General features: G+C 43.2%; 2 protein-coding genes and 1 long non-coding RNA gene across 3 annotated transcripts in view; all 3 read left to right on the forward strand.

Moving 5' to 3' along the window:
- Positions 1 to 6,233, forward strand: part of LOC309513987 (uncharacterized protein) — a gene marked incomplete at its 3' end in the record, with an annotated part of 131,440 nt that extends 125,207 nt beyond the window's left edge. The window contains exons 2-3 of the mRNA XM_082190107.1: positions 133 to 1,968; positions 6,153 to 6,233. Of these exons, the coding sequence (XP_082046233.1) occupies positions 541 to 1,968; positions 6,153 to 6,233 (1,509 nt within the window). The 5' untranslated portion in view covers positions 133 to 540. The remainder of the gene's footprint in view (positions 1 to 132; positions 1,969 to 6,152) is intronic.
- The window catches only part of tnrc6c2 (trinucleotide repeat containing adaptor 6C2), a 77,281-nt gene that overhangs the window by 22,415 nt on the left and 29,658 nt on the right, over positions 1 to 25,208 (forward strand). The window contains exons 3-4 of the mRNA XM_082136682.1: positions 9,503 to 9,524; positions 17,964 to 18,284. Coding sequence (XP_081992808.1) covers positions 9,503 to 9,524; positions 17,964 to 18,284 — 343 coding nt within the window. The remainder of the gene's footprint in view (positions 1 to 9,502; positions 9,525 to 17,963; positions 18,285 to 25,208) is intronic.
- On the forward strand, positions 9,531 to 15,283 carry LOC309474509. Its single transcript, XR_014197346.1, has 3 exons — positions 9,531 to 10,628; positions 11,573 to 13,633; positions 13,817 to 15,283. It is a non-coding gene; the product is annotated as an uncharacterized lncRNA (long non-coding RNA).

Here is a 25,208-nt window from a genome sequence, read left to right on the forward strand (position 1 = left end):
TCTCTCGTACTTGCGTAAGAAAATCTTACGCTAGGGGAAAACCTCTTTTCCTCGAGATATTGAAGCCAAAAAATTATCCTTAATTTTGCAATAATGTAAAACGCATTGCAGCAGCATGCAGACATGGGCGAGACAGCTCGCGCGCCCATTGGCTGCTCTGCGGCAACTGCACCAGCCTATCGATAGAGGCTCCTCATGACGTCAGAACCAATGAGGGCGCTTCGCGCCCATTACGTCATGTCCCGCCGAAGTCGGGTGGGGCCAGGGCTATAAATACGGCCCAGAGAGGCTGGTTTGGTCAGTTTTTCATCTCTTCAGCGGACTTCGCATCGCTGGATCCCGAGAGGAAGCCACGCCGTCTGAGCCAAGCACCCAGCGGGATTAGTGCATCTGAAGCAGCTGGTCGACATCTCGCCGCCTTCAGTCGCCGTTTCTGCTGACGCTTTCCGGCGTACTATATCCTTTCATTGCTGTGTGTGTGTGTTCGCCGCTGCGACACGCACATTCTCCTTCTAAAAGAGCACGAGCGTCTTTTTCAAGATGCCTCGTTCTTCCTGCGGCTCTTGCCGAGCTCCACTCAGCGACGGGGACCACCACGTCATCTGTGTTTCCTGCCTGGGTGAGGATCACGCAGCTATCGCGCTCGACGAGGGCGGCTGCCCTCACTGCGATTTAATGCCTTTGGTGACTCTGCGGACTCGCCGAGCATTCTTCCGCAAAGCTGCGCCCGCGCCTTCGCCCGCCGAGCTGCCGCGCCGTAAAAAGCGCCGCGCTCAGCGGGTCCCTGAACCTCCTCCATCCCGCGAAAGCTCGCCGGTGCGCCCGCCAGCTTCGCCGCCTGCTTCACCCGAGTCTCTCACCGCCGGTCAGCGTCCGCCGTCTGCCGCCGCGTCCGCCATTGAGAACTATGAGGAAGTTTTACGAGTGGAGGACGACAGTTGCTCTATCCTGGCGTCGGGCAGTGAGGACTGGTCGAGCTCCGCGGACCTCGCACCACCCTCTCACCGGCCCTCTGGGAAAAGAGCTAGCATCGAGGCGGAGCTGATGCGTCTGCTCGAGCAGGCCGTCGAGAGCCTCGGCCTTGAGTGGTCGACGCCCCAACAGCCTGCACTCAACCGCCTGGACGGCTGTTTTCTACAAAGGGAACGTGCTTCAAATCCTTCAAGACCAGCTCCCTTCCTTCCTGAGCTTCACGAAGAGGTAGCTAAGTCTTGGAGCGCCCCCTTTTCAGCCAGAGTGCGTGCTCCCGTGTCCGCAGCATTCTCCGTAGTCGACGGTGCTAAGGACAAAGGGTACCACTCTCTTCCTCCCGTCGACGAAGCGGTAGCCGCCCATCTTTGCCCGCCCTCTGCTGGACGGCGCGCTAAGACGGCGCTGCCATCTAAAGCCTGCCGTACTACCTCAGCCCTGCACGGTCGCGCTTACACCGCCGCCGGACAGGCTGTCTCGGCGCTTCATTCAATGGCCGTGCTCCAGATCTTCCAAGCCAACCTTCTCCGCAAATTGGACGAGGAAGGACCGGAAGCTGTGAATCTCACGGATTTGAGGAGCGCGACGGATCTCGCCCTTCGCGCCACTAAATCCGCCGCACAGGCCATGGGGCGGAACATGGCGTCTCTCACCGTTGCTGAGAGACACCTCTGGCTAACGCTCTCGGAGATGTCGGATTCGGAGCGCTCTGCTTTTCTCGACGCCCCCGTCTCCCCCGCTGGCCTCTTCGGATCTTCTGTCAAGGATTTCGCAGACCGATTCGCCGAGGTTCAAAAGACATCGCAGGCCATGAAACATTTCCTGCCCAAGCGCTCGAGCTCCGCAGCAGGTCGCTCAAAACAGCCGTCTGCTCGCAGCTCTCAGCCGCAACCCCCAGCTGCCGCCGCCCCACAGCGCCGTCAGCCCAAGGATCAGAGACCGCGCTCTCGCTCCGCCGGCCGCCGCCCCCCGCCGCGTGGGCCACGGCCGAGGATAGTGGTGCAACGGATCATCATTGATCCGTGATCCGTTCGGATCAATATCTTCGGTTCGGCACACACGTGATCCGCGGATTAATTTATGAAAAAAAAAAAAAGTTGTGCGCATGTTCAGTCCACACACAGCGTGGTCATGGCGAGCGGAGGAACGGAGGAGCTTGAACGCCCCGCGTCATATAAATCCCCTGTATGGGAGCATTTTGGCTTCCCTGGAACACGCGTCTATTTCGCTTCAAACGCTCGCTTTATCATTATACGCGCGCGGCGCGTCCTATTCGCTTTGGACGCGCGAAAGGATTCAAGCTGTTCAAGCATCGAACTAGACGCGAATTTGACTCTCTATTCGCGTATGGTGTGAACCATAGACTGTAAAAAATATGAACGCGGCAAAATGAACAGGCTGCGATGTATGCTGGAATGTGTGTGTGTGTGTGTGTGTGTGTGTGTCAGACAGAGAGAGAGAGAGAGAAAAAGAGAGAGAGAGAGAGAGAGAGAGAGAAAGAGAGAGAGAAAGAGAGAGAGGCACGGGCGCGATCGAACAATCACACACACACACACACACACACACACACACACACACACACACACACACACACACACACACGCTGTTTAAAAGCAAAAATTATCTCATCTTTTGGACATTATATTGCATTGGTTTTCATTTCTTGTCCTCAAACAGAGTAATCTGTTTATTTTGAAGTTACACATTCTACATTGATTAAAAAAGAAAATCAAATGTGTTTTTAATGGTAGTATCATTTTATACAGAAATAAATGATTTATAATTCAGATGAGAATAACGTTAAAGTTAATTAAAATTTTAAGGAAACAAATATATTGATCTGAAATATAGCAAATTAATTTTAAATTCATTCAGGTAGCCTACAATTACCAAACATATCTCAAGGTCATTTGAATAAAGGGTGACAGTCTTTCATTATCAACTGTTGTTGTGGACTATATACTGGAGAAGTATTTGTTCTCCATTTGAGTGAGATGTTTTTATGTGGCTAATTGAGCAAAGTGCTTCCATATATTTTATTATTAGTAGTATTAGTTCAAGAATAAAATAAAAATATCGGATTGATATCGGTATCGGCAAATAGCCGATATGCTGCGGCATCGGTATCGTATCGGAAGTGAAAAAGTAGTATCGGGACATCCGTGGAAACACATCAAGCATGGCCACGCATTTGAAGCGACATCACCTCAGTGTTTCACTGACAGGAGCTCAACGTTGCACAATCAGACCGGGCTAAAGCCATCACAAACGCTATCAGTGTGTTTATAGTCACGCTTCATGGAATGAACCCGTCGCACACCCACTGTTGATTTTATATATTTTAATTTAATATTTTAAAAATGTTAATAAACAAAAAGACAAAACTTGTGTTTATTTGTCTTGTCTTTTTTTTTTTTTTTGATCCGAAAAATGATCCGATCCGTGACTCTGATCCGAGAAACGATCCGAACCGTGAGTTTTTTGATCCGTTGCACCCCTAGCCGAGGATTGAGGTAAAGCCCGAGGCCTCTAAGTCTTCCTAGCCAGCCTACGGAAGCGACGGTGTTCAAGTCCCGCTGCGGCCGAACTTCCACCGAAAATTTTCGCTCGCTCAGTTCCAGTAATTGCGACTGTTCCAGCGTATTTCGCAGTAAACAAGTCGGCAGTACAGCCCGCTTGCCTGCACACAAACGCCGTTTTTACGGCGACCCAGATAAATCCCAAAAAGAGTGTATTTTCTGGTATTCCGGCCACGGCCGATGGTGTTATGAGTGTAGTAAACATGCCCACTGCCCAGTGCCCATTCCTACACACAGACACGGCCCACCACACACGGCCCGCACAAATAAAACCGACTCATGTCGGTTGTGCACCAAATGTAGTGATTGTGCCCACGCCCCAGTGCCCGCAAACACTACACGCTACATGTCTCACGGTTTCTGTAAAAACGAAACCAACGCACATACAGTCTGCACAAACAGACGGTGTTCTCAGCGTTATGCATGGGCCCGTTGTCCCGCGCCCTCATTCGCTCACAGACATATTAAACCCCACGGGGCTCACCGCGCTCGCTCTCCCTCAGCACACAGCTGCAGGAGAACTGAGCGCGGGCAGACCGCTCGCTGTGATCAGCGCGCCCCCAGTCTCGCATGCTGCAAACGCGGCGCTCATGTTACAGCACACTGTTGCTCTCCGCTCGCCACTAGATCGCGGCCAGAGCCCAGATATCATTCCACCCCTAGCCACTCACGCGAAAGCGTGGGCAGAGCTCCCCGGGGTCTCAGAGTGGGTGCTGAACATTATAAAAAGAGGCTATTCGCTACAGTTCGGTCGACGCCCGCAACGCAAAGCGGCGCGAATCGAAACTACGGTGAAAAAGGAAGTAGCACACCTACTTCGAGCCGAAATAGCGAAGCTACTGAGCAAAGGGGCTATAGAACCCTTATCACAAGCTCAGAGCGAAGGGGGCATGTACAGCAGATATTTTCTGGTACCCAAGAAAGACGGGGGTCTCAGACCCATTCTAGATCTAAGACGGCTAAACAAAGCACTTCTGAAACGACGGTTCAGAATGCTCACGACCAAGAAAATCCTCTCGCAAATTTGCCAAGGGGACTGGTTCATGTCGATAGATCTGAAAGACGCTTATTTCCAAATACAAGTAGCGTCACGTCACAGGCGATTTTTGAGATTCGCCTTCGAGGGTCAGGCATACCAGTACACAGTCCTGCCATTTGGCCTATCCCTGGCACCTCGCGTATTCACGATGTGCATGGATGCAGCGCTCGCACCCCTCAGGCTGCGAGGCATACGAGTGCTGAATTATCTGGACGATTGGCTGGTTCTAGCTCGATCACAGTCGGAGCTCATAGAACACAGGACCGTATTACTCGATCACCTCGAGAATTTGGGTCTCACAGTCAATTGGACGAAGAGTTCGCTGTCTCCCAGTCAGAAAATATCCTTTCTGGGCACAGATTTGGACTCGCTGTCTATGACAGCACAGCTGTCGCCGCAGCGCAGACTAAGTATTCAGCGCATGACAGAGATTTTTCGCCACAACGCTTTGGTCCCGCTCAAAAAGTTTCAGAGGATGCTGGGTCTCATGGCTTCAGCATCCTCAGTGCTTCAGCTGGGTCTGCTTCGCATGCGCCCGCTGCAGTACTGGCTGAAAGCGCGCGCGCCGCGCAGAGCTTGGACCTCCGGTCTCGCGCTCCTCAAGGTCGATCAGAAATGCGTTGCAGCTCTGAAACCTTGGACAGCGACCGACTGGTACCGGTTAGGTGTAAGCCTGGGGACTTCCTCGAGTGTGAAGGTGGTGTCTACGGACGCCTCAACCTCGGGATGGGGAGCGCTGCTCGAGGGCAGACCGTTATTCGGCCAGTGGTCGGAACGGGAAAAGCTTCTGCATATAAACTGCCTGGAAATGATGGCAGTCGACAACGCGCTGAGGCGTTTTTGTCCCCATATAAAAAGACACCACGTCTTGGTCCGTTCGGACAACATGTCAGTGGTGGCTTACATAAATCACCAGGGAGGTATCAGATCCAGAATCCTTCACAGGCTGACGGAACGCCTCCTGATCTGGGCTCAGCACAATCTGCGCTCGCTCAGGGCAGCGCATGTGCCCGGCCTTCTGAATGTGGGGCCGGACAGACTGTCCAGAAACAATATTCCGGCAGGAGAATGGTCTTTGCACCCGCAGACAGTCGAACTGCTGTGGAAGACGTTTGGCAGAGCGAAAATAGACCTATTTGCGTCTCAAGAGAACGCTCATTGCCAAGAATTTTTCTCCAAGAGCAGGGACGCGCTGGCTCACGTCTGGCCCCGCTGCCCGCTCTATGCGTTTCCCCCTGTCACGCTCCTACCCCAGGTGTTAGAGCGAATCAGGGAGAGCGGATGCCCAGTGCTGCTCGTCGCCCCATTCTGGACAAACCAAGCCTGGTTTCCAGTCCTGATGCAGCTGACGAGTACCGCCCCGTGGCCGATACCGGTGAGGAGGGATCTCCTCACACAGGCGAACGGCTCGATCTTGCATCCTTACCCGGAGCGTTGGTCCCTGCACGTGTGGGCCATCAACGGGTACCCGTTAACCTCCCAGCGGGAGTGTTAAACACGATCACACAGGCTAGAGCCCCATCCACTAGGCGGCTCTATGCCTCAAAATGGTCTGTGTTCACTAGCTGGTGTGCAACGAGTGGTACTCCGCCCTCATGCTGTGGGGTGACGGAGATCCTCTCTTTTTTACAAGAGCTGCTGGATAAGGGTAGAACCCCATCCACGCTCAAAGTTTATGTGGCGGCCATAGCAGCGTTCACTGAACCACCGCTCGGCCAGTCACTAGGAAGGAACGATCTGGTCATTCGCTTCCTTAGAGGAGCTAAGAGGCTGAACCCTCCCAGACCTCCCTCAGTTCCCGTTTGGGACCTCTCCACGGTTCTGGAAGCCATGAAAGGTGCCCCATTCGAGCCAATACAGTCAATAGACCTGAAACTCTTGTCTTTCAAAACAGTGTTTCTTCTGGCTCTCGCTTCAGTGAAGCGCATAGGGGATCTGCAAGCGCTCTCAGTGAGCGCGACGTGTATGGAGTTTGGACCTAATGACTCGAGAGTCATACTCAAACCAAAGCACGGATACGTTCCAAAATCCCTCAATACACCGTTTAGGGCACAGGTTATCTCCCTGTCGGCCCTGCCGGTATCTGAAGAGGAAGGTGACGCAGGCTTCCTTTGCCCGGTCAGGGCGTTAAGGGCATATGTGTCTCGCTCATCTGTTTTCAGACAGACGGAGCAGCTCTTCGTTTTGTTCAGCGGACGTTCTAAGGGACTAGCTGCGTCAAAACAGAGTCTATCCAGATGGATAGTGGATGCTATTGCGCTAGCTTACACATCCAGGGGCCTGCAATGCCCGATAGGTGTCAAAGCGCACTCCACAAGAGGCATGGCCTCGTCGTGGGCTTGGTCCAGTGGGATTGCGTTGCAAGATATCTGTATGGCGGCAGGCTGGGCCTCCCCGTCTACATTTATAAGGTTTTATAACCTCGAGGTTCCCGCTTTACAAGCTAAGTTGCTCTCGGTTTAATTTTTCAGTACTGCCCGCCCGATGCTATCGACTCGGGACGCTGAAACTGCTAGAGCGTCGATCACTGATCGCCTATATACTTCTGTGGGCAGTGTGTAAGTCCCCCTTATTTATCAGTCCAGGCCAAATTCGCCCTGGCTGTGTGGAACACTTGATATAATATGCTCTTATCAGAGTTTTATATTACAGGAATGATGCTATTCTAGCCCCTCTTCCCGGATTCCCTGTGAGTCCCTTGTGATTAGGCACTGTATGAGCCCTGGGCACCTGCCCCTGGGACTTTAGTGCTATGTCTCAAGCACGCACGGCGTTTTACATTGTGTTCCCCTAGCGTAAGATTTTCTTACGCAAGTACGAGAGACCTCTCGTAAGAGAACGTACTCGGTTACTAACGTAACCTCGGTTCTCTCTAGAAGAGGGAACGAGTACTTGCGTATCTTGCCGTGCATGCGTCATGTTCTGATTCGCTTCAGCGATGAAAAAACTGACCAAACCAGCCTCTCTGGGCCGTATTTATAGCCCTGGCCCCACCCGACTTCGGCGGGACATGACGTAATGGGCGCGAAGCGCCCTCATTGGTTCTGACGTCATGAGGAGCCTCTATCGATAGGCTGGTGCAGTTGCCGCAGAGCAGCCAATGGGCGCGCGAGCTGTCTCGCCCATGTCTGCATGCTGCTGCAATGCGTTTTACATTATTGCAAAATTAAGGATAATTTTTTGGCTTCAATATCTCGAGGAAAAGAGGTTTTCCCCTAGCGTAAGATTTTCTTACGCAAGTACTCGTTCCCTCTTCTAGAGAGAACCGAGGTTACGTTAGTAACCGAGTACGTTTTCAGTTGAAAACGGTATTGTGTAAACATACCCTAAACCAAAACACAACATACACGTTACAATTACATTTAACATACAACAGTTAATTATTTGCATGAGATTAATGTTAGATGGTGGCATGGATAAGTACACAATTATCAAGTACCGACTTCTGATTAAAAAAACCTGATAATCTGTTAACCGATATACTACAGATATATTGTGCATTCCTACAGATTTTAATATCAGTTACAGCAGATTACATTTTTGGTTTAAGGGTTTTTCATCTCTCAATGTTTTTTGTTTTTTTTATATATCAAGATTCTGTAATCAGTGTCTGAATCAGTAGTTAGATGTTCTGGGATTCAGCAAATGCACATTAAATACTTCAGCATCTTCATTCAGAACCTTTGAGATGAGTGTTCTGGAGTTGGTGTTCTGTACTTAAAAGGGCAGAAAGAAAAGAACAGTCTTTATAACAGTTCTGGAATGGCACCAGGGAATGTAAACTAGCACTCTGGCCTTGGTTCCTTCTCTTACTCCTTTTCCCCTCAGCCTCCTCTCTGACAGAGGGCTGTTTGTAGTCTGTTTCCACTCGATTAGCAGGCCACTGTTTGTGCCAATATGATTCGCTCCAGGCCCCTTCTGGGCCTCTTGTCAAGATTATGAGGCAGTATGAGGTGGGTTTTAAGACTGGAAGTTGAGTTTTGTTTTTGGTTTGTGCTTAAGTCATTCTGTTATTCTGGGCTAGGTATAATTTTGAACCTCCCTCAAGACTGAATTAGAGATCACTCTACTCAGAAGTCAGAACGTTTGATTATTGATGTATTTTAGCAAGGTATGAGGTGTTATATCTCTATACCAATTTTGATACCACAAATATGCTTTTGAATGGGTTATACAAAAAGCTACATAAAAATATACATATTAAATGTAAATGTTGCATGTAGCCTTCAAGTATTTTTTCTATTATTTATTATTTTTGACTATAGGGTTTGGAATCGAAAGCCAGTTCTTATTCAGAACTGATTCCAATTTTTAACATGACCTGTCAGTCAGACAGCACTTAGATAGCAAATTGAGTCTGGATTCAGTACTACGGATATGCCAGAATGTCTGGTAGTGCTAATTTTGTTTTAATTTAGTGTCAGTTTTATTGCCAAAGCACCAGTACATTTGATGTCCCATACAAACTTTATAGTACTAATCGTGTTAAATAAAGGATGTTTGTAGTATTGTAATAACAAACACTCAAACCACAAAACAGGAAAACACTCCAGATTTGCATAGTGATCATGTCCATATTTTTGAGCTTGACAATAATGAGGTGCTTTAAATAATGCATCCTTTTTAGTCCATCCTTTTAATCATTTATAACTGTAGTGATACTTTGCTGATATTTATGTATCCTTTCATGCATAAACACTTTTTTTTTGATGGCAAAGAAAATATGTACAGGACCTAAATTAATTACACTATTGGAATATATAATTTATTACTACTGCAAATGTCAGGTCAGCCGGCTACAAAATTATGGTATGAATATTCATTATACTATGCAAATACAACTACTACACTGAACAAGTACAGAGAAATATATCATGGCTTTTGCTGAAAATGCTTTTCTTTCTTTCATTTACAGGTTACTGAACAGAAAACCAAAGGTAAGTACATATTTTAAGTCCTTTCTTTGAAAATAAAATGTAATAATTAAACAGAATAGTAATGTAATTCAGCTAATATTTAATGTGACTCGTGTGTAGTAAGGTCAGCAAATATGGAGATCTTCCTCATTAGTCTGAAGATAGCTTTTGTCGCTCTGATTTCATGCCTGTGCTGGCTAATGCTTGGTGACACATGCATTATTTCATTAGCATATGTTCACTGGGGTGTGAGGAAACCCAGACGGGTAATACCGGGATGGGAGATATTCCTCAGCATCAACGGCTTGCAGAATTACATTTCTGGACTGGTTATTAGTTTGGTTTTTTTTGTACAGTCTTTCTTCTTGCTTAGTGCCAACTTCAGGTGTGGTTGCATTAGTAATATTTTTGCAGGCAAAATGGTCCATTGTCTTCACTTGACCGCATCTTTACTTTGATAGTCCCAAAGTTCTTAGGTGGTATTGGATGGTAATATTGGATGGCAATCTATGGCATTGGATGGTAATGCTGTCTTGACAACATTAGAGGTATATTAACCACATAAAACTGTTTTGTGACTATTGCTGTTGTAAATATAGGTGCATTCCAGATGTAACCGATGATGGACATTCATGAAGTGTTACTCATTGTGTCTATGGATAGATATACAGCATATCTTTGTGGTGTTTGAATGTTTCGTATGTTCCCATTTACAGATTTGGGATATTTGGTGTGTCTTTCACAGTGCTGGTATGAAAATTGAGCCTTGTCTGCATTGTTCTCCTCTCTCCTGAAACATTGATCTGTTTGCTTCATGCATATTTACATGAATGTTGAAGATGCTTAATTAACTCTGTTAGAGATGGGTTAACAGACTAAAAATAAATATAAATTGTCATCAATTTAATGGTTGCTATTGTTTTGCATGTTGAGGAGGTGAAGGAAGATTCGCCTGAGATCAGGATATTGAGATGAGAAACAGAAGCCACCTTTAACTCTCCTCAATGACATCTGTTGGCACCAGTTGGCATGTTTGAGCTATGCCGGTGCTTTTAAACATTCAGACCGATTTAAAAAGGTGCATCTCCTCATAACATGGAAATTAATTTACTGTGTAATAGGGCTGTCAAAATTGCTCAAAAATAACGTTCGAATATTCCCTCTAAAAAACACACGAATATTCGAACTATTCGAACATCTGGTTGCGCATTTTGTCAATGACGCGCATTACGTCAATAACAGGACAAATTAATACAAAGAGACATACATACATTTGTATAGGTAGTTAATTTAAGTTTAAACATATTTGACAATGTATTACCAACACAAAACCAAGTAAATAAACTAATGGCCAAGACCGCAGACCTCACTCTCGCTCACTCGCAGGCACTCTCTCTCTCTCGCGCGCCCTCGCGCTCACGCTCTCTCTGCGCATAACGGTTTAAATGAACAACAATAAGCACATGTTGAGTGCTGATCAAGAGTTTTGTGCAAGCAATTTAAGGTCGCGACTCTTGTCCCAAATATAGCAGGCTTCATTCAGTGATTGAAACAAATTTATTAACATTAATTTAAGTTTTACAGTATAGAACTGACATTGAACGCTCCGAGCGAGCTGTGCTGTGGTAAACATGGAACATTTCTGTTTAACGTTAAATAAAATGAAGCACACAATTCCGAGAAATGTGACAACAAAGAACTTTTACCCTGAGGTTCATAAAAAATAAAGCGCTATTAAAAAAGAAAAAGGCTACTTACATTATTGGTGCTTGTATTAAAAAAAGGAAAAACTGACTGCAATTTATTCCATTGTCTTTTAGTGCACTGTCAACTTTCAGCAGTGACGCTGTCCTAGACAGTGCGACTCGTGTGACCTGTCCCTCAGGCAGCGCGCGCGCCCACTCGCAAAGCAGACAGCCGCGCCTCTGCTTCCGCGGCCGTGTTTTTCCCATATTCGAAATTCACATTCGAATATTAATTTTAACGTTCGAATTTCTGTTTTTTAAAACTATTCGAATATATATTCGAATTTAGAATATTCGTTGACAGCCCTACTGTGTAATTAAAAGTGGCTTTTTGCAAATGTCACCAATTTCTTAGTGCAGCACAGCAAGGCCAGACTGAGGCATTTTCTGCCCCAATTATGCCCAGCTGGGGTGGAAATTTCCTGCAGCCAGTTGACTTTTTAATGGGTAATGGCAAAATTACCCCCCTCCCCCTGAAGTTCATAGTGATTTCTCTTAGTAGCAAAACAGTGAATATTACAGTGTCACAAATGATAGCAGCATCAATTCTCTGCCTGATAAACTGTAATTCTTGATGCAATTAATTTACAATTTCACATTCAATTAATTGCATCAACACTCAACCATAAGGCTGATTTTTATGAATTGCGATCTACAGTAATTAGCGGCTAATTTGCCTAAGCAGAAAGGAAGGACGGTCTTCAAATGTGACATTCATAAATACTCATTAATCACGAAAGTTTAGACTATAATGTTGATTTATTCTGTTGCGCATTAATCCGTTTAGAGGGCTTTATTTATCATATTTAATTGTACTGTCGTGCATATCAACATTGCAACTGGTAATGAATGAATTCAAACTCCTGATCCAGAAATGACTATATGATTATGCAAATTAACAAAAGCCATGCTCATTTGCATCACCCTAAAGAGTCCATGTCAGCTTAATTATTATATATTTAAAAGATTAAAATATATAGTGATATATAATAAATATGTATTATAAATATGTGAAAAATGTAAATTAAAAGGAAAGTGTCGGAAATCGTCTTTTAGTTTTTGAGCAGTGGCATTTAAATGGCGGACCACAGTTTGGTTCCATCCGGACCGCGGGACATAATTGCACCATTTTTACTGTTTCTAGAGTTTAAAGTGTTTAAAGTGAGCAGCAAGTCAAAACAACGGAGCGGTTCACACCAAAGGTGCTCAGGGCCATCATGGTAATGATATTTCATGCTACATTCTCTAATATTTTTATCTAGAGCCAAACGTGCTTCATTCAAGCCCTTTTCGCTCCATGCACGATGCTTCTCTCTCCTGCTAAAGACGTAAAGAGCCACATTAAGAGCTGCAGATGACGCAGTTATTTTAATAACAGTAGCAGGAGCAGGGTAAGCAGAAAAATAGATACTTTTGCTAAACACTGCAGAAAATGAGAGTGCAGCAAATAGGCCTTCAATTATCCTTATCTGTCATACAGATGACTCCGATCTATCCATTTATCTAATCCAGGTTTTTGACAAGTTAACGTATAGCGCCTTTAAATGTTTTGTTTTTTCCCATACATTTAGCATTATTAATCTGCATATTAAGAGCATTTCATTATAAACAATGTTATTATATGATAATTTGGAAAATTAATTAGAGATGTCAAGTGAAGACAAAAAACTTTTAAATTACTAGTTAACTTTGTTTTGTGCTCATGATGAGAGTTTTGATTATTAGATTATGTATTTTTTTGTTTTTAGTAGTTTATTACTTTGTGCAAAATATAAAAATGGTCCATATTTTTAAGAGGTAAACCTTGTCTCGAGGCTTATATACAAACACGTTGTAAATAGATACATTTGACATTTCTCCAGAGTGCAATCACAAATATGCACTGGAGCATTTGCCAAATCTGTTTCGCCAATATATTATTACAGTATAAGCGGAGAGTGCTCTTGCTCGCGTTTGAGGGTGCTTAGCACCCCGGAAGAACAGGGCCTGACCAACCCCCCACATACCCTTTTACAGGTGGGACCGAAATGGGCAAAGAGGCGGGATTAGCTGAGGTGACGTGACGGCTAACAGACAGCAGACAAACGGCTAGTAGTGACAGCAGTGGCAATCCACCTGTCACTCAAGTGGCCATGCCCTTATGAGTTATTAAAAAAAACACAGTTGTCATGAAGGGCAAAATTAGCTATATAGACCAAATCCACTTTTTGTACCAGGCTGTAAACATATATTTTTTTTCTGCTGTTAAGTTGGGCATATTAACATGGAGGGTATTGACACTCTTTTTGGAGCCTGTCTCTTGTGGCCAGTCAATGAATTGCAGTTTAAGTCACTTCCGTGTTGGGTTTAGGATCTTTTCATATTTGTTAAAATGACAGATCTAAAGTTGTGTTTTAAATTGTATTTTTATGCAATTGTATCCTGTATGTATTTCTAATGTATTTATTTTAGCCCTCCTTCCCTTTCCCTAAGTGGTTATTCCACTTGTCAGGCCGCCATTGTAAATAAGAACTTGTTCTTAATGACTTGCCTGTAAAAATAAAGGTAAAAAAAAAAAAAAAAAAAAAGGGGAAGTGGAATTGGTTCATTACTGTTTTGTCAATAAACATGAAGAGATGCATGCAAGAAAAAAAAAATATATATTTCAAAATAGTCATATTTTAGTTAACAATACTATCTATATTCTTACTGTATGCCAAGAATCAGTGTTTTTAATTTAATTGTACTCTTTTAAGTTAAGCTATTCTAAGAATGTTATTACGCAAGGATCCGATCAGATGCAAGCGGATCAAGTTAATACAAGATGGCTATACGCAATATTATATTGTCCCTGATGATTTCCACCCCTAACATATACAGTAATTAAAGTATTTTTTCAGATTTATTGAGGGTTCAGTTTTTTCATCAGCTGCATTTTAAAAAGAAGTGGTGCCAGATTTGTTCTGGGATTAAGAACCATAGTACATGTGTGCATACGTATGTACATTTTTAAGTGAGAGAGATGGTGTTGTACAAGTAGATGTAGAATCACGAAGAACCGAAGATTGACACAGGCAGGAAGAGATGGAATGAGAGAGGCCCCATAGCAAATTGCCTGTCTGAGATTGCCAGTGTGAAAAGCTTGTGGTCCCAGTGTCCATCTGCTTCCTGTAATGAATTCACAAGCACTTCGAACAATAGGGACAATAAACGAGCCGAACGGGCTGTGGGGGATGGAGGAGAGAATGGAGAGAGGGAAAGGGTAGAGGAGGAGGGGAAATGTGCGAAGGAGAAGGGCACAGGAGAGAAAGAGGCAGGCAGAGACTGCCTCCTGATTGGCTGGAAGCGTGGTCGATGGATAGGCACGCTGACCAGAATGTAATCATAGATGTGCTTCACCAGCTTCAGGCAGCAGCCAGCAGCTCTGTTTTTAAATGACTCCAGGGGATCTCTGTATTCCATTTACAACTGGAAAACATTAAGAGTTCTTTGCTCAATTAGTGTGCATCTCCTGATCCCACACGATAACTGCGAATTATGCTCGTGGATTTTGTTTTATATATGTGCAGAGATCTGCACGAGGCAATTTGATCAGGTTTCATTTTTGCCATTGTGTGAAATTCCAGTCCATTTAATTTCTGAAGGCAAATCTGCCGTTCAGGCTGTTATAAATGGCTCATCTCAGCATGAAGCTTTTCTTCTAACTGTGTCTATCTTTAACCCAAATCCTTGGGTGAGTTACAGTAACTCTGCCTAGAGCTGCTCAGTGTGTGAGCCTGATGTTAATCCTGTTCTTTTCTCCTGAGCATTGTGTGTAAACTTCTCAAAGAGCCTGCCCCAGATGGCTCTCCTGTGAAGAGTATACCCAGGAAATCATTCTGAGGCTTAGGCTGACAAAAAGGACTTGATGTTGTTGGTAGTCTAGTCACTGCAGTATATAGCTTTTCCAAATGTTTTTGTGCAGTAATCTGATGCACAGCACCACAGAGCTACTCTGGATGTCTTTTACAGTTTTAGACATTCCTTTTTTGCATTTTGCCCAAGCAGCAACCTTCCTGTCTCAACCAATCCAATATACCCCCCATGTTAAAATGCCCAACTTTACAGCAAAAAAAAGATGTTTACAGTCTGGTGCAAAAAGTGGTTTTGGTCTATAGCCTATAGCTAATTGTGCCCTTCATGACAACTGTGAGGGGGTGAATTTTTTTATAACTCGTCTGTTTAAATTATATTAAGCCTTAAAGTTCTGCATAATTAAGGGCGTGGCCACTTGAGTGACAGGTGGATTGCTGCTGCTGTCAACACTAGCCATTTGTCTGCTGTCTGTTAGCCGTCACGTCACCTCAGATAATCCCCTCTTTGCCCATTTTCGTTTATCCGGGAGTGACGCGCTACCAAGATGGCGACGGCCGGCTCCGCCCACTTTGGGCTTCAAAAATGCTCTTCAGAAACCTAGGGGTGACGTCAGGGACAATACGTCAATTTTTTTTTTTTTACAGTCTAGAATTTTGCCACATCTTTAAGGTTCAGTGGCCTTTAGTGATTTGTGTCAGAGGTCAAGAATTACACTTCCTTGTCAGCATTCATTGTAAACAGTATTGAGGAGATCATCTGTCTGAATGTGTGCAATCCAGTGGCAGATGTTTATTTATTTATTTAGTTAGGTTTTTTTTATACGTATATTTCTTACAGTATGCAAGTTTTTGTTATTTAGTCTTAAATATATATATTCAACATCTTCATGGATTTGGTCTCACCCCACTGATCTACATAAATGACTGGATTGCTCATTGCATTCTAAACTGCCAGTAGGCGGTGAAGCCACCAGAAGTGTTCAAGTTCTTACAATTTTCAGAGGACAGAGGACATCATTGACTTACAGCCAAAACATTGACCTCAAATCACCCGATTTGCAGCGTATAAGTCGCACGTGGATAGTTTTTATGTATGTACATTAATTGATATATATATATATATATATATATATATATACTGTATATATAACGTTATCTGTAATGTTTATGATCTTTTAATAGATTTCATAGAATCTTTTTAAATAGATTTCTTCTTGTACATAAATATGCAGGAAATATTAAGAATGAACATATCTAGGATTATTAGCAGAAATTGATTTGAATATACATTAAATATAACATAAAAAATTATTCCCAACTACTAAATTGCACTATATTATATTAAAAAGGTTAACCATTCATCATCTTGCTCAGAGCGACAAAATGCTTGGAAATAAAGCTCCATGTCTTTAAATCCATACGGAGTCCGTGTAATTTTTCTGAATAAGTTGTGAAGCGTGTATATTTCCTGATGTCTTTTTGTTGAAGAACATCTACTTCAGACTGCATGAACCAAGTGATATTTGTATATATTGTTGAACTAAGTATTCATTTAACCAACATTTAAGTCATTATCTTTACTGCTACATGATGTTAACGAAAACTCTGTTGAATCATTCACATTTACTGTACGAATAAAGCAGTATTATACTGTTTACATAATTACATAACCAGTGAATAACTGTACATGGCGTATTAAGTTATGCACATGCCTTACAAAGCATACATTTGTAAAATTTCATAAGAATCACTGTGACATTTGTAATACTGAGGTGTCTCATCCATCAGCTGATCTGATATTTGCTATTGTAATGAGGGTGGTGGCGCAATGGATAAGACACATGCCTTTGGCGTGAGAGACCCGGGTTCGAATCCACTATGAGACACCAATGTGTCCCTGAGCAAGACACTTAACCCCTAGTTGCTCCAGAGGCGTGCGACCTCTGACATATATAGCAATTGTAAGTCGCTTTGTATAAAAGCGTCAGCTAAATGAATAAATGTAAATGTAAATGTAAATGTAAATGTAATGAAGATGAAAGTAACTTTTAATAAGCAGGGGAAATTTCCGTCTTTAAACAAATAACCAATCAATGTTAAGGATGTTTGTGTTTTTACAATGTATAGAGAGACTTTTGAGGTAATGTTTTCTCATTAAAATCAGATGATCTCCTATTAATTCAATAGAATGTGAGAGAATTATAGGGAATACCAATATAGCTGCGCAATGGCTTCACTTTTTTTGATGTCATGAGAAACCCAGTCATTTATATAGATAAGTATCTCATCCGAAAATAAAACATACCATAATTAACTCTCCCTCATGTCACTACAAATCTGTACAACTTTCTTTCTTCTGTGGAGCAGTAAAATAAAAAGTACTCATGTCTTTCCTTTTTTATAGTCTATGGTTGTGATACATGGGTATCTTGCTTTAAAAAGTGCATAGAGCTGCTTGTTTTATTTGTTGTTTGTTGATTTTCAAAGATAAGTCTGAGCATCAGTTATTTTTGAACACTTTCATCTCGTTTTAACAAAACCATGATAATATTGATAATCACGATAATTTTGGTCACTATAATCGTGATATGAAATTTTCAAATGCTTTTTTTTTTTACAGTAAACTTAAACTTCTTTAACTTTTGTACACTTTCATGTTTTGAAGTGCTTTTTCTGCAATAATCTCCTGAGTGTCGTCTTTAAAAAAGACCAACCTCAGGCCTTTATTCCAAAGCGTTCATGAATTACAACCATTTAATTACAACCATTGATCTATGCTCAAAAAGGGGGAGACAGTTAACAGGTTTATACATTACCACTTATTTTATCACTTCATTTTTCTCAATTTAAACTTCTTCTTTATATTTCCTCATCTCTTGCAGTGCCAGACTCCGTTAAACCCAATCCCAGCATCCCTTCAAGTCCCATTCTGCCCCTGAACCTGCCTGTACCCTCTGCCTCCACCACCAGCAATGGCAAGCGTAACCCTAGTAATGCCCTACAACAGCAGTTACCTCCATTGCAGCAGTCCAGTCCCCGATATGTGCACAAAGAGGTTCCTCCACGCTTCCGACAGCAGGAGCAGAGGCAGCTATTGAAGAGGGGTCAACCTTTACCTACAGCCGCTCTGAACCCGACCTCTGCTTGCACTCAGACCGGGGTCATCTCCCCTCCTGGGACGCCCACCAGCAAACGACACACGGGTGAGAATCATGTTTTGTTTTTGATGGAAAGACTAAGATATTTATTTTGACTGGCTTTTCACTTGACCAATATCAGGTACGGTTAGAGATATATTGTGGGTTTTTTTGTCATTTCTAGACGTCTTACTAGATAGAAATTTCTTCTTCCTCATGGCCCAGCTGGAACGTAGAAGTCCACAGGGACTATGATTTAAATGGCTGGGGATTGTGTCTCCCACCCTGCTATGCCTTAACAAAGCCTGGCATTGACCTCTTAAGTGTCATTCTAAGCCTGAGGTCATGGGAGCGGCAAGGTTGTGGGACTCTGTCTCTAGTGTTTTTTTCCAATTATTGTTTACTGACCCCCTTCCTCTACACCCCTCTGGTTGATGCCTGAGAGTGTTTGCGATTCTCTCCAATCTGGTTTAACGGCAGGTGGAAGAGCAGTGCTTGAGCAGAAGGGACTCAGCATCCCTGGGAACATGGGCTCACCAGCTGTTTAATGGCTCCTAATGGCTTTGTCAACTCGTGGATCATTATTGTCTTCACTGTTTCATATAGATTTGATTTTCTGCTTATAAATATTCTAATGCCATTAAAAATCCAGTTTAAGCAGATAACAAGGTTTATTTGTTTGAAATTTGTCTTTAAAAAAAAATAAAAATAAAATTTAATATTGGGTTGTACCTCTTAAATGGTTTTACTTGAACAATTGGTCTGTATGGTTTTGGCTTTACCTTACTCTGATCGGACATATTACTTTGGAGCATTTACAAGCAAATATCTTGCAACAGGTTCCTAGAAGTTATTTTCTATTTTTCACATGTCATCTTAATTGAGCAATGCCACCTTCCTGTAGCTTAAACAGTGCTAGCAATGCAAAGATTTTGGGCTAGATTCCTAGGGAAAGCAAGAACTGATAAAATGTGTATCTTGAAAGCAATGTAAGTTGCTTTGGATAAAAGCATCTACCAAATTCAGAAATGTAAATGTCATAACTGGACACTTAAAGATGTCAACTGTCAAAGATATCCCACTAAATGTCATTAGCTATAATAGTGTTTTAAAAGGGATGGATTTAAAATCTTACAGAGAGGTTTTTACTGTGCAAACATACTAACAACTGAAACGGCACCTTAATTAAAGCACCACCACCACCACCACAAAAAAAAAAAAAAAAAAAAGATTACCTACTTGAGATTAGCTTGAGTTTAAGAATAAAATACAATAGTGTATGCTTGGAAATACTGACACACTATTACAACTAAAGAGAACACAAAATATGTATATCAGGTATAAAGGACATGCTGAATTTGATGCTTAAGTTATGTTACAGACATGATCTCATCCATGTCAAAGCTAGAGGTGGTCTCATCTCACATGCCAGCCCCCTCTGTTGCTTCATTAGCACAGTGTCTCCCCAGCTGATACCCGTCTGGGTCTCTCTCTCTCTCTCTCTCTCTCTCTCTCTCTCTCTCTCTCTCTCTCTCTCTCTCTCTCTCTCTCTCTCTCTCTCTCTCTCTCTCTCTCTCTCTTTGTCACTCTGTCTATTTCTTTCTCCTTTCTCTCAGCACCCTTCTAAGAGAACACTGTGATCTGATCAAGTGGAAAACATGACTGATGATCATTTTAAACATGTTTGCCATTTTACTCTGAGTCCTTTAATCCGGAGAACAGAATTAGTATAAAAGAAAGTTATTTTCAGACAAAAGCACAGTCTTATACATCACTGAGACTTTGCCTAGAGAAAGTCTGGCACTGGAAATCTGTAATTGTTGACTGTATTAAAGCAAATTCTAAGTTTAAAAATCTAAGTTTGTAGGTAAAAAAGAAACGTTTCTGGGTCTGGTGTCTGGAAATTCTCCTTTCTGGGCTTTCACCAGGATGAAAGACTCTCAGACACAGCAGTTGCAGACATTTGTTGGCATCAGAGTAAAATAATACTGAATACTGAATGGTCACAGCATTTATCTCGCTGGCTTTTTGAGACTAGTTTTGTGGAGCCACTCTTTACTCCCATTTCCTGCCTTTTCTATTTTGTTTTGTTTTGTCCAGGATGTTTGAGGAACAAGGTAAATGGAAAAAAGCCACCGCCTTATGTGTTATGAATTTATAATGCAGTCTTTTTCTCTCTCTCTCTCTCTCTCTCTCTCTCTCTCTCTCTCTCTCTCTCTCTCTCTCTCTCTCTCTCTCTCTTCTCTCCGTGGGGAGAGTGAATGTGACTAATAGTGAGAGCAAGCAGAGGAGGTTGTGTGAGAAGAAAGTGAGAAAGGGAATAAAAGCAAGAGAGACAGAATTGTAGACAGCAGCCTTGTTCTCTTGGCTGCATTTCAGCTCTGATAAAATGGCGTCCCTGAGAGTTCCTGTCTGCAGGAGAATGGGTTGCTGGATTGCCTGAACTCCATCAAAAAAAGAAACATTTGGTTTGTTTTTTGGCGTGTCTTTTTTTTCTTTGACACACTATTTCTTTTTTGTCTGTTTTTGACATTTTGTGCAGCAAGCATTAAGCAGTTGTGCAGTAGTAACAGTAGGAACTTACTGGTATCATTATAGAATTTGTGTTATAGTTTCTTATTAAATCTAATATGGTCTAACATTTATTTATATGTGACTTAAAGTCCCTGTTAATCTGTATTTGACAACTACCTAAGATATCAGGTTATTCATACATTTCAACTCAATTGTTTCTTCTTTGATAATACTAAATCAAGCAATCCTTTAAACTCAGTGATAGTATCCCTTGTTAATTTATGATACAGATAACAGCACCTTCTTTTGCATGTAATGTAACAAACACATCTTAATTTTCGAATAGTCCTTGTATAATAGGCTTTGTATGTAATGTTTTGTTATACATAGTGGGCCATATTTTAACGATCGGAAACGCAAGTGTCAAGCGCAAAGCGCAAGTAACTTTGTGGGCGGGTCCTGGGCGCTGTTGCTATTTTCCTGGCGGGATAAATGCCTCTAGCGCCCGGCGCAAATCTAAAAGGGGTTGGTCTGAAGTAGCTTCATTATTCATAGGTGTGGTTTGGGCGTAACGTGAAATAAACCAATCAGAGCGACATCTCACATTCCCTTTAAAGGTGAACTACCGTATTTTCCGCACTATAAGGCGCACCGGATTATAAGGCGCACCTTCAATGAATGGCCTATTTTAGAACTGTTTTCATATATAGGGCGCACCGGATTATAAGGCGCATAGAATAGAAGATACTGCAGTCAAACGTTTGACTGGGTTTGCGTTATGCAGTGGTCACCAACCTTTTCAAGCCTAAGATCACATCCAAAGTCCAAATGTAAACCAAGATCTACCACTTGCAAAAAAATATGAAAAAACAAGTGGCTGAGCTGTAAAACCTTGTTTATACTCGACGCGTCCGCATGAGCGCGAAGGTAATAAAAAAACTAATATCCGTCTGCTCGGGCAGATTCGGCTCAAAGTCGTGCATCTTCGGATGCGGAGGCGCGCGCGCGGCAAAATGACGTCATTGTGACAGCGAGCACGCCTCCGCATCCGAAGATGCACGACTTTGAGCCGAATCTGCCCGAGCAGACGGATATTAGTACATCTCATTCTCATCACACCGGCACCCAGTTTGCGCGTCTAAATCAGTTGTATGGTCTGGTGTTCAGTCTAAAACAAAACAGTTGCGTCAAGTATAAATGCCTCGTCTGTTTGGGGAGGTGCGCGCGCAGTCAGCGGAGGCTCGTGCGCCGGTGCCAGGCGAAAGTATTTAACAAGGTTTAAGTCAGCGGTTGTTTTACAGACATTAATATAAGGCGCCAGATCCATATATAAGGCGCTCCGGATTATAAGGCGCACTGTCGTTTTTTGAAAAAATGAAAGGCTTTTAAGTGCGCCTTATAGTGTGGAAAATACGGTAAGTAACTTTTTTTACCTTAACTGAACAGCTTCGGAGTCATTGGAATGGTTATATTACTTATTTCGAGTTGAATGGTGGTCGTTTCGCACCCCCCTGGTGCCCGTGAGCGGAAAATACGCACTTGCAACTTTGAGCCGGCAGACCGCCGGCCGCCGCGTCAGGAAGTCTCGCGTGATATCAGGTCTCGCGATGTAAACAATTGCTTTACGGCCAAAAGAAATCTGCTAAAATGCTGTCATTATTGCGCTCCCTCACGCTGTCCGAACCCGAATGAAGAAGACGTTTTAAAGAATGTCCCGTCTGCTTTGATGTCGTTGATCTACTAGCCTCTGGTGTCTGAGAATCAACAACGAGTTTTTACAACAGTGTTGTCAAATATCTATTCCGAAGCTGTGGGGGGAGCTCTAGAGAGAAACCTGCGAGCAAAAAGCGAGAATACAGCGAAGAAGTCCCAAAGCTACTGAGTGCTGCTTTAAGAGCAGGCGCGCTTGTTCTAAAGCGGATTCCTATTATAACGGCGGATTTGCCAGGCGCGCGCCAGGAGCGGTTCACAGCCGAGGAGACCGACGTTCTCGTCAGGGACATTGGGATGGAGAAACCCACCCAAATTTACCTTCGGTTAAACAGGCGTATGATAATTTGGGTAAATGTGTAAGCTAGATGTATGCTTTTATAATAAATTATCTATCTATCTATCTATCTATCTATCTATCTATCTATCTATCTATCTATCTATCTATCTATCTATCTATCTATCGTAATAATGTATGATTTGCAAAAATGAAAACTGCTGCTTCTGTGTAGATGAGAGAATCAAAGTGCGCGTTGTGCACACGCTACATTGATTATGGCCAAGCATGCGCCCTTAAAATAGCATATGAATAACATGCGCAACGCGCCACTAACTTTAAACTATTTTTTCCTGGTTAGTGGCGCAATTGTTTTCTAAACCTGCAAAATAGCATGAAGGAACGTTTGCGCCGGAACACGCCTCCTCTTTGCGCTGAACCGCAATGGGGAGCGCAAGTGTATTTCCTAACTTACCGACGTGCGTCTGTGGAGGGAAAAGTCCGCTTTGCGCGGGTGCAAAATAGGAATGATACATGCGTCGGTGTACAAAGTCAATTGCGCTGGGTGCAAGATAGGGCCCATAGCGTGTGTGTGTGTGTGTGTATATACACTCACCTAAAGGATTATTAGGAACACCATACTAATACTGTGTTTGACCCCCTTTTGCCTTCAGAACTGCCTTAATTCTACGTGGCATTGATTCAACAAGGTGCTGAAAGCATTCTTTAGAAATGTTGGCCCATATTGATAGGATAGCATCTTGCAGTTGATGGAGATTTGTGGGATGCACATCCAGGGCACGAAGCTCCCGTTCCACCACATCCCAAAGATGCTCTATTGGGTTGAGATCTGGTGACTGTGGGGGCCATTTTAGTACAGTGAACTCATTGTCATGTTCAAGAAACCAATTTGAAATGATTCCAGCTTTGTGACATGGTGCATTATCCTGCTGGAAGTAGCCATCAGAGGATGGGTACATGGTGGTCATAAAGGGATGGACATGGTCAGAAACAATGCTCAGGTAGGCCGTGGCATTTAAACGATGCCCAATTGGCACTAAGGGGCCTAAAGTGTGCCAAGAAAACATCCCCCACACCATTACACCACCACCACCAGCCTGCACAGTGGTAACAAGGCATGATGGATCCATGTTCTCATTCTGTTTACGCCAAATTCTGACTCTACCATCTGAATGTCTTCACAGAAATCGAGACTCATCAGACCAGGCAACATTTTTCCAGTCTTCAACTGTCCAATTTTGGTGAGCTCGTGCAAATTGTAGCCTCTTTTTTCCTATTTGTAGTGGAGATGAGTGGTACCCGGTGGGGTCTTTTGCTGTTGTAGCCCATCCGCCTCAAGGTTGTGCGTGTTGTGGCTTCACAAATGCTTTGCTGCATACCTCGGTTGTAACGAGTGGTTATTTCAGTCAAAGTTGCTCTTCTATCAGCTTGAATCAGTCGGCCCATTCTCCTCTGACCTCTAGCATCAACAAGGCATTTTCGCCCACAGGACTGCCGCATACTGAATGTTTTTCCCTTTTCACACCATTCTTTGTAAACCCTAGAAATGGTTGTGCGTGAAAATCCCAGTAACTGAGCAGATTGTGAAATACTCAGACCGGCCCGTCTGGCACCAACAACCATGCCACGCTCAAAATTGCTTAAATCACCTTTCTTTCCCATTCTGACATTCAGTTTGGAGTTCAGGAGATTGTCTTGACCAGGACCACACCCCTAAATGCATTGAAGCAACTGCCATGTGATTGGTTGATTAGATAATTGCATTAATGAGAAATTGAACAGGTGTTCCTAATAATCCTTTAGGTGAGTGTATGCCTTCTAAATAAAAGAGCCATTCGCCAATTGGTAAAGTCATCGCGTCACTGCAGCTGCTGTTAGAAACTCCGGTTGCCATAGAAACATTCAGTGTCCTCCTGAGACACAAGGACTGCACGTGCACATTGGCTCGTCCAGCCTGAAATATAAGCATTTTGTTTTTGAGATTTTAGGATTTCCCCATTATAGTAAATAGGACTTAGTCTTGAATGTCCAAAATAGCTGCCCGGAGGTGTTGCCAATATAGCCTCAGATTGAACAGACTTTCCTTGAAAGAGACTTTGATGCATGGTTGCGAAATTCACTGTAGTCTGATAGCCCTTTGTGATAAGGCTGCCTGGAAAGAGGAGATAAGTGTATAGATGGAAGAACCATGTTCTGAGGGACTGGGCACTGTTGTGGCCAGGCGGTATCATAAGCCGCACATTAAATTGAGCTGACACAAATGGATTCCTTCTATTTGACAGACAATCTTCCTCACATTGAATCAGCAACTGATTGGTTCATTGTCTAAATTAAGTGACCCAGTGCTGTCAAACACTAAAGGGAAGTGAAAAGACTTGTACAATGATGTTAAATTTGCAAAAGAAAGCACCTACTGTATCAAGAAAATGAATAAATGTTTTTAACGTTTTTATTTATTTATTATGTTA

This window comes from Leuciscus leuciscus (assembly GCF_965113295.1).
Source record: "Leuciscus leuciscus genome assembly, chromosome: 14".
In the NCBI taxonomy this organism is placed as follows: domain Eukaryota; kingdom Metazoa; phylum Chordata; class Actinopteri; order Cypriniformes; family Leuciscidae; genus Leuciscus; species Leuciscus leuciscus.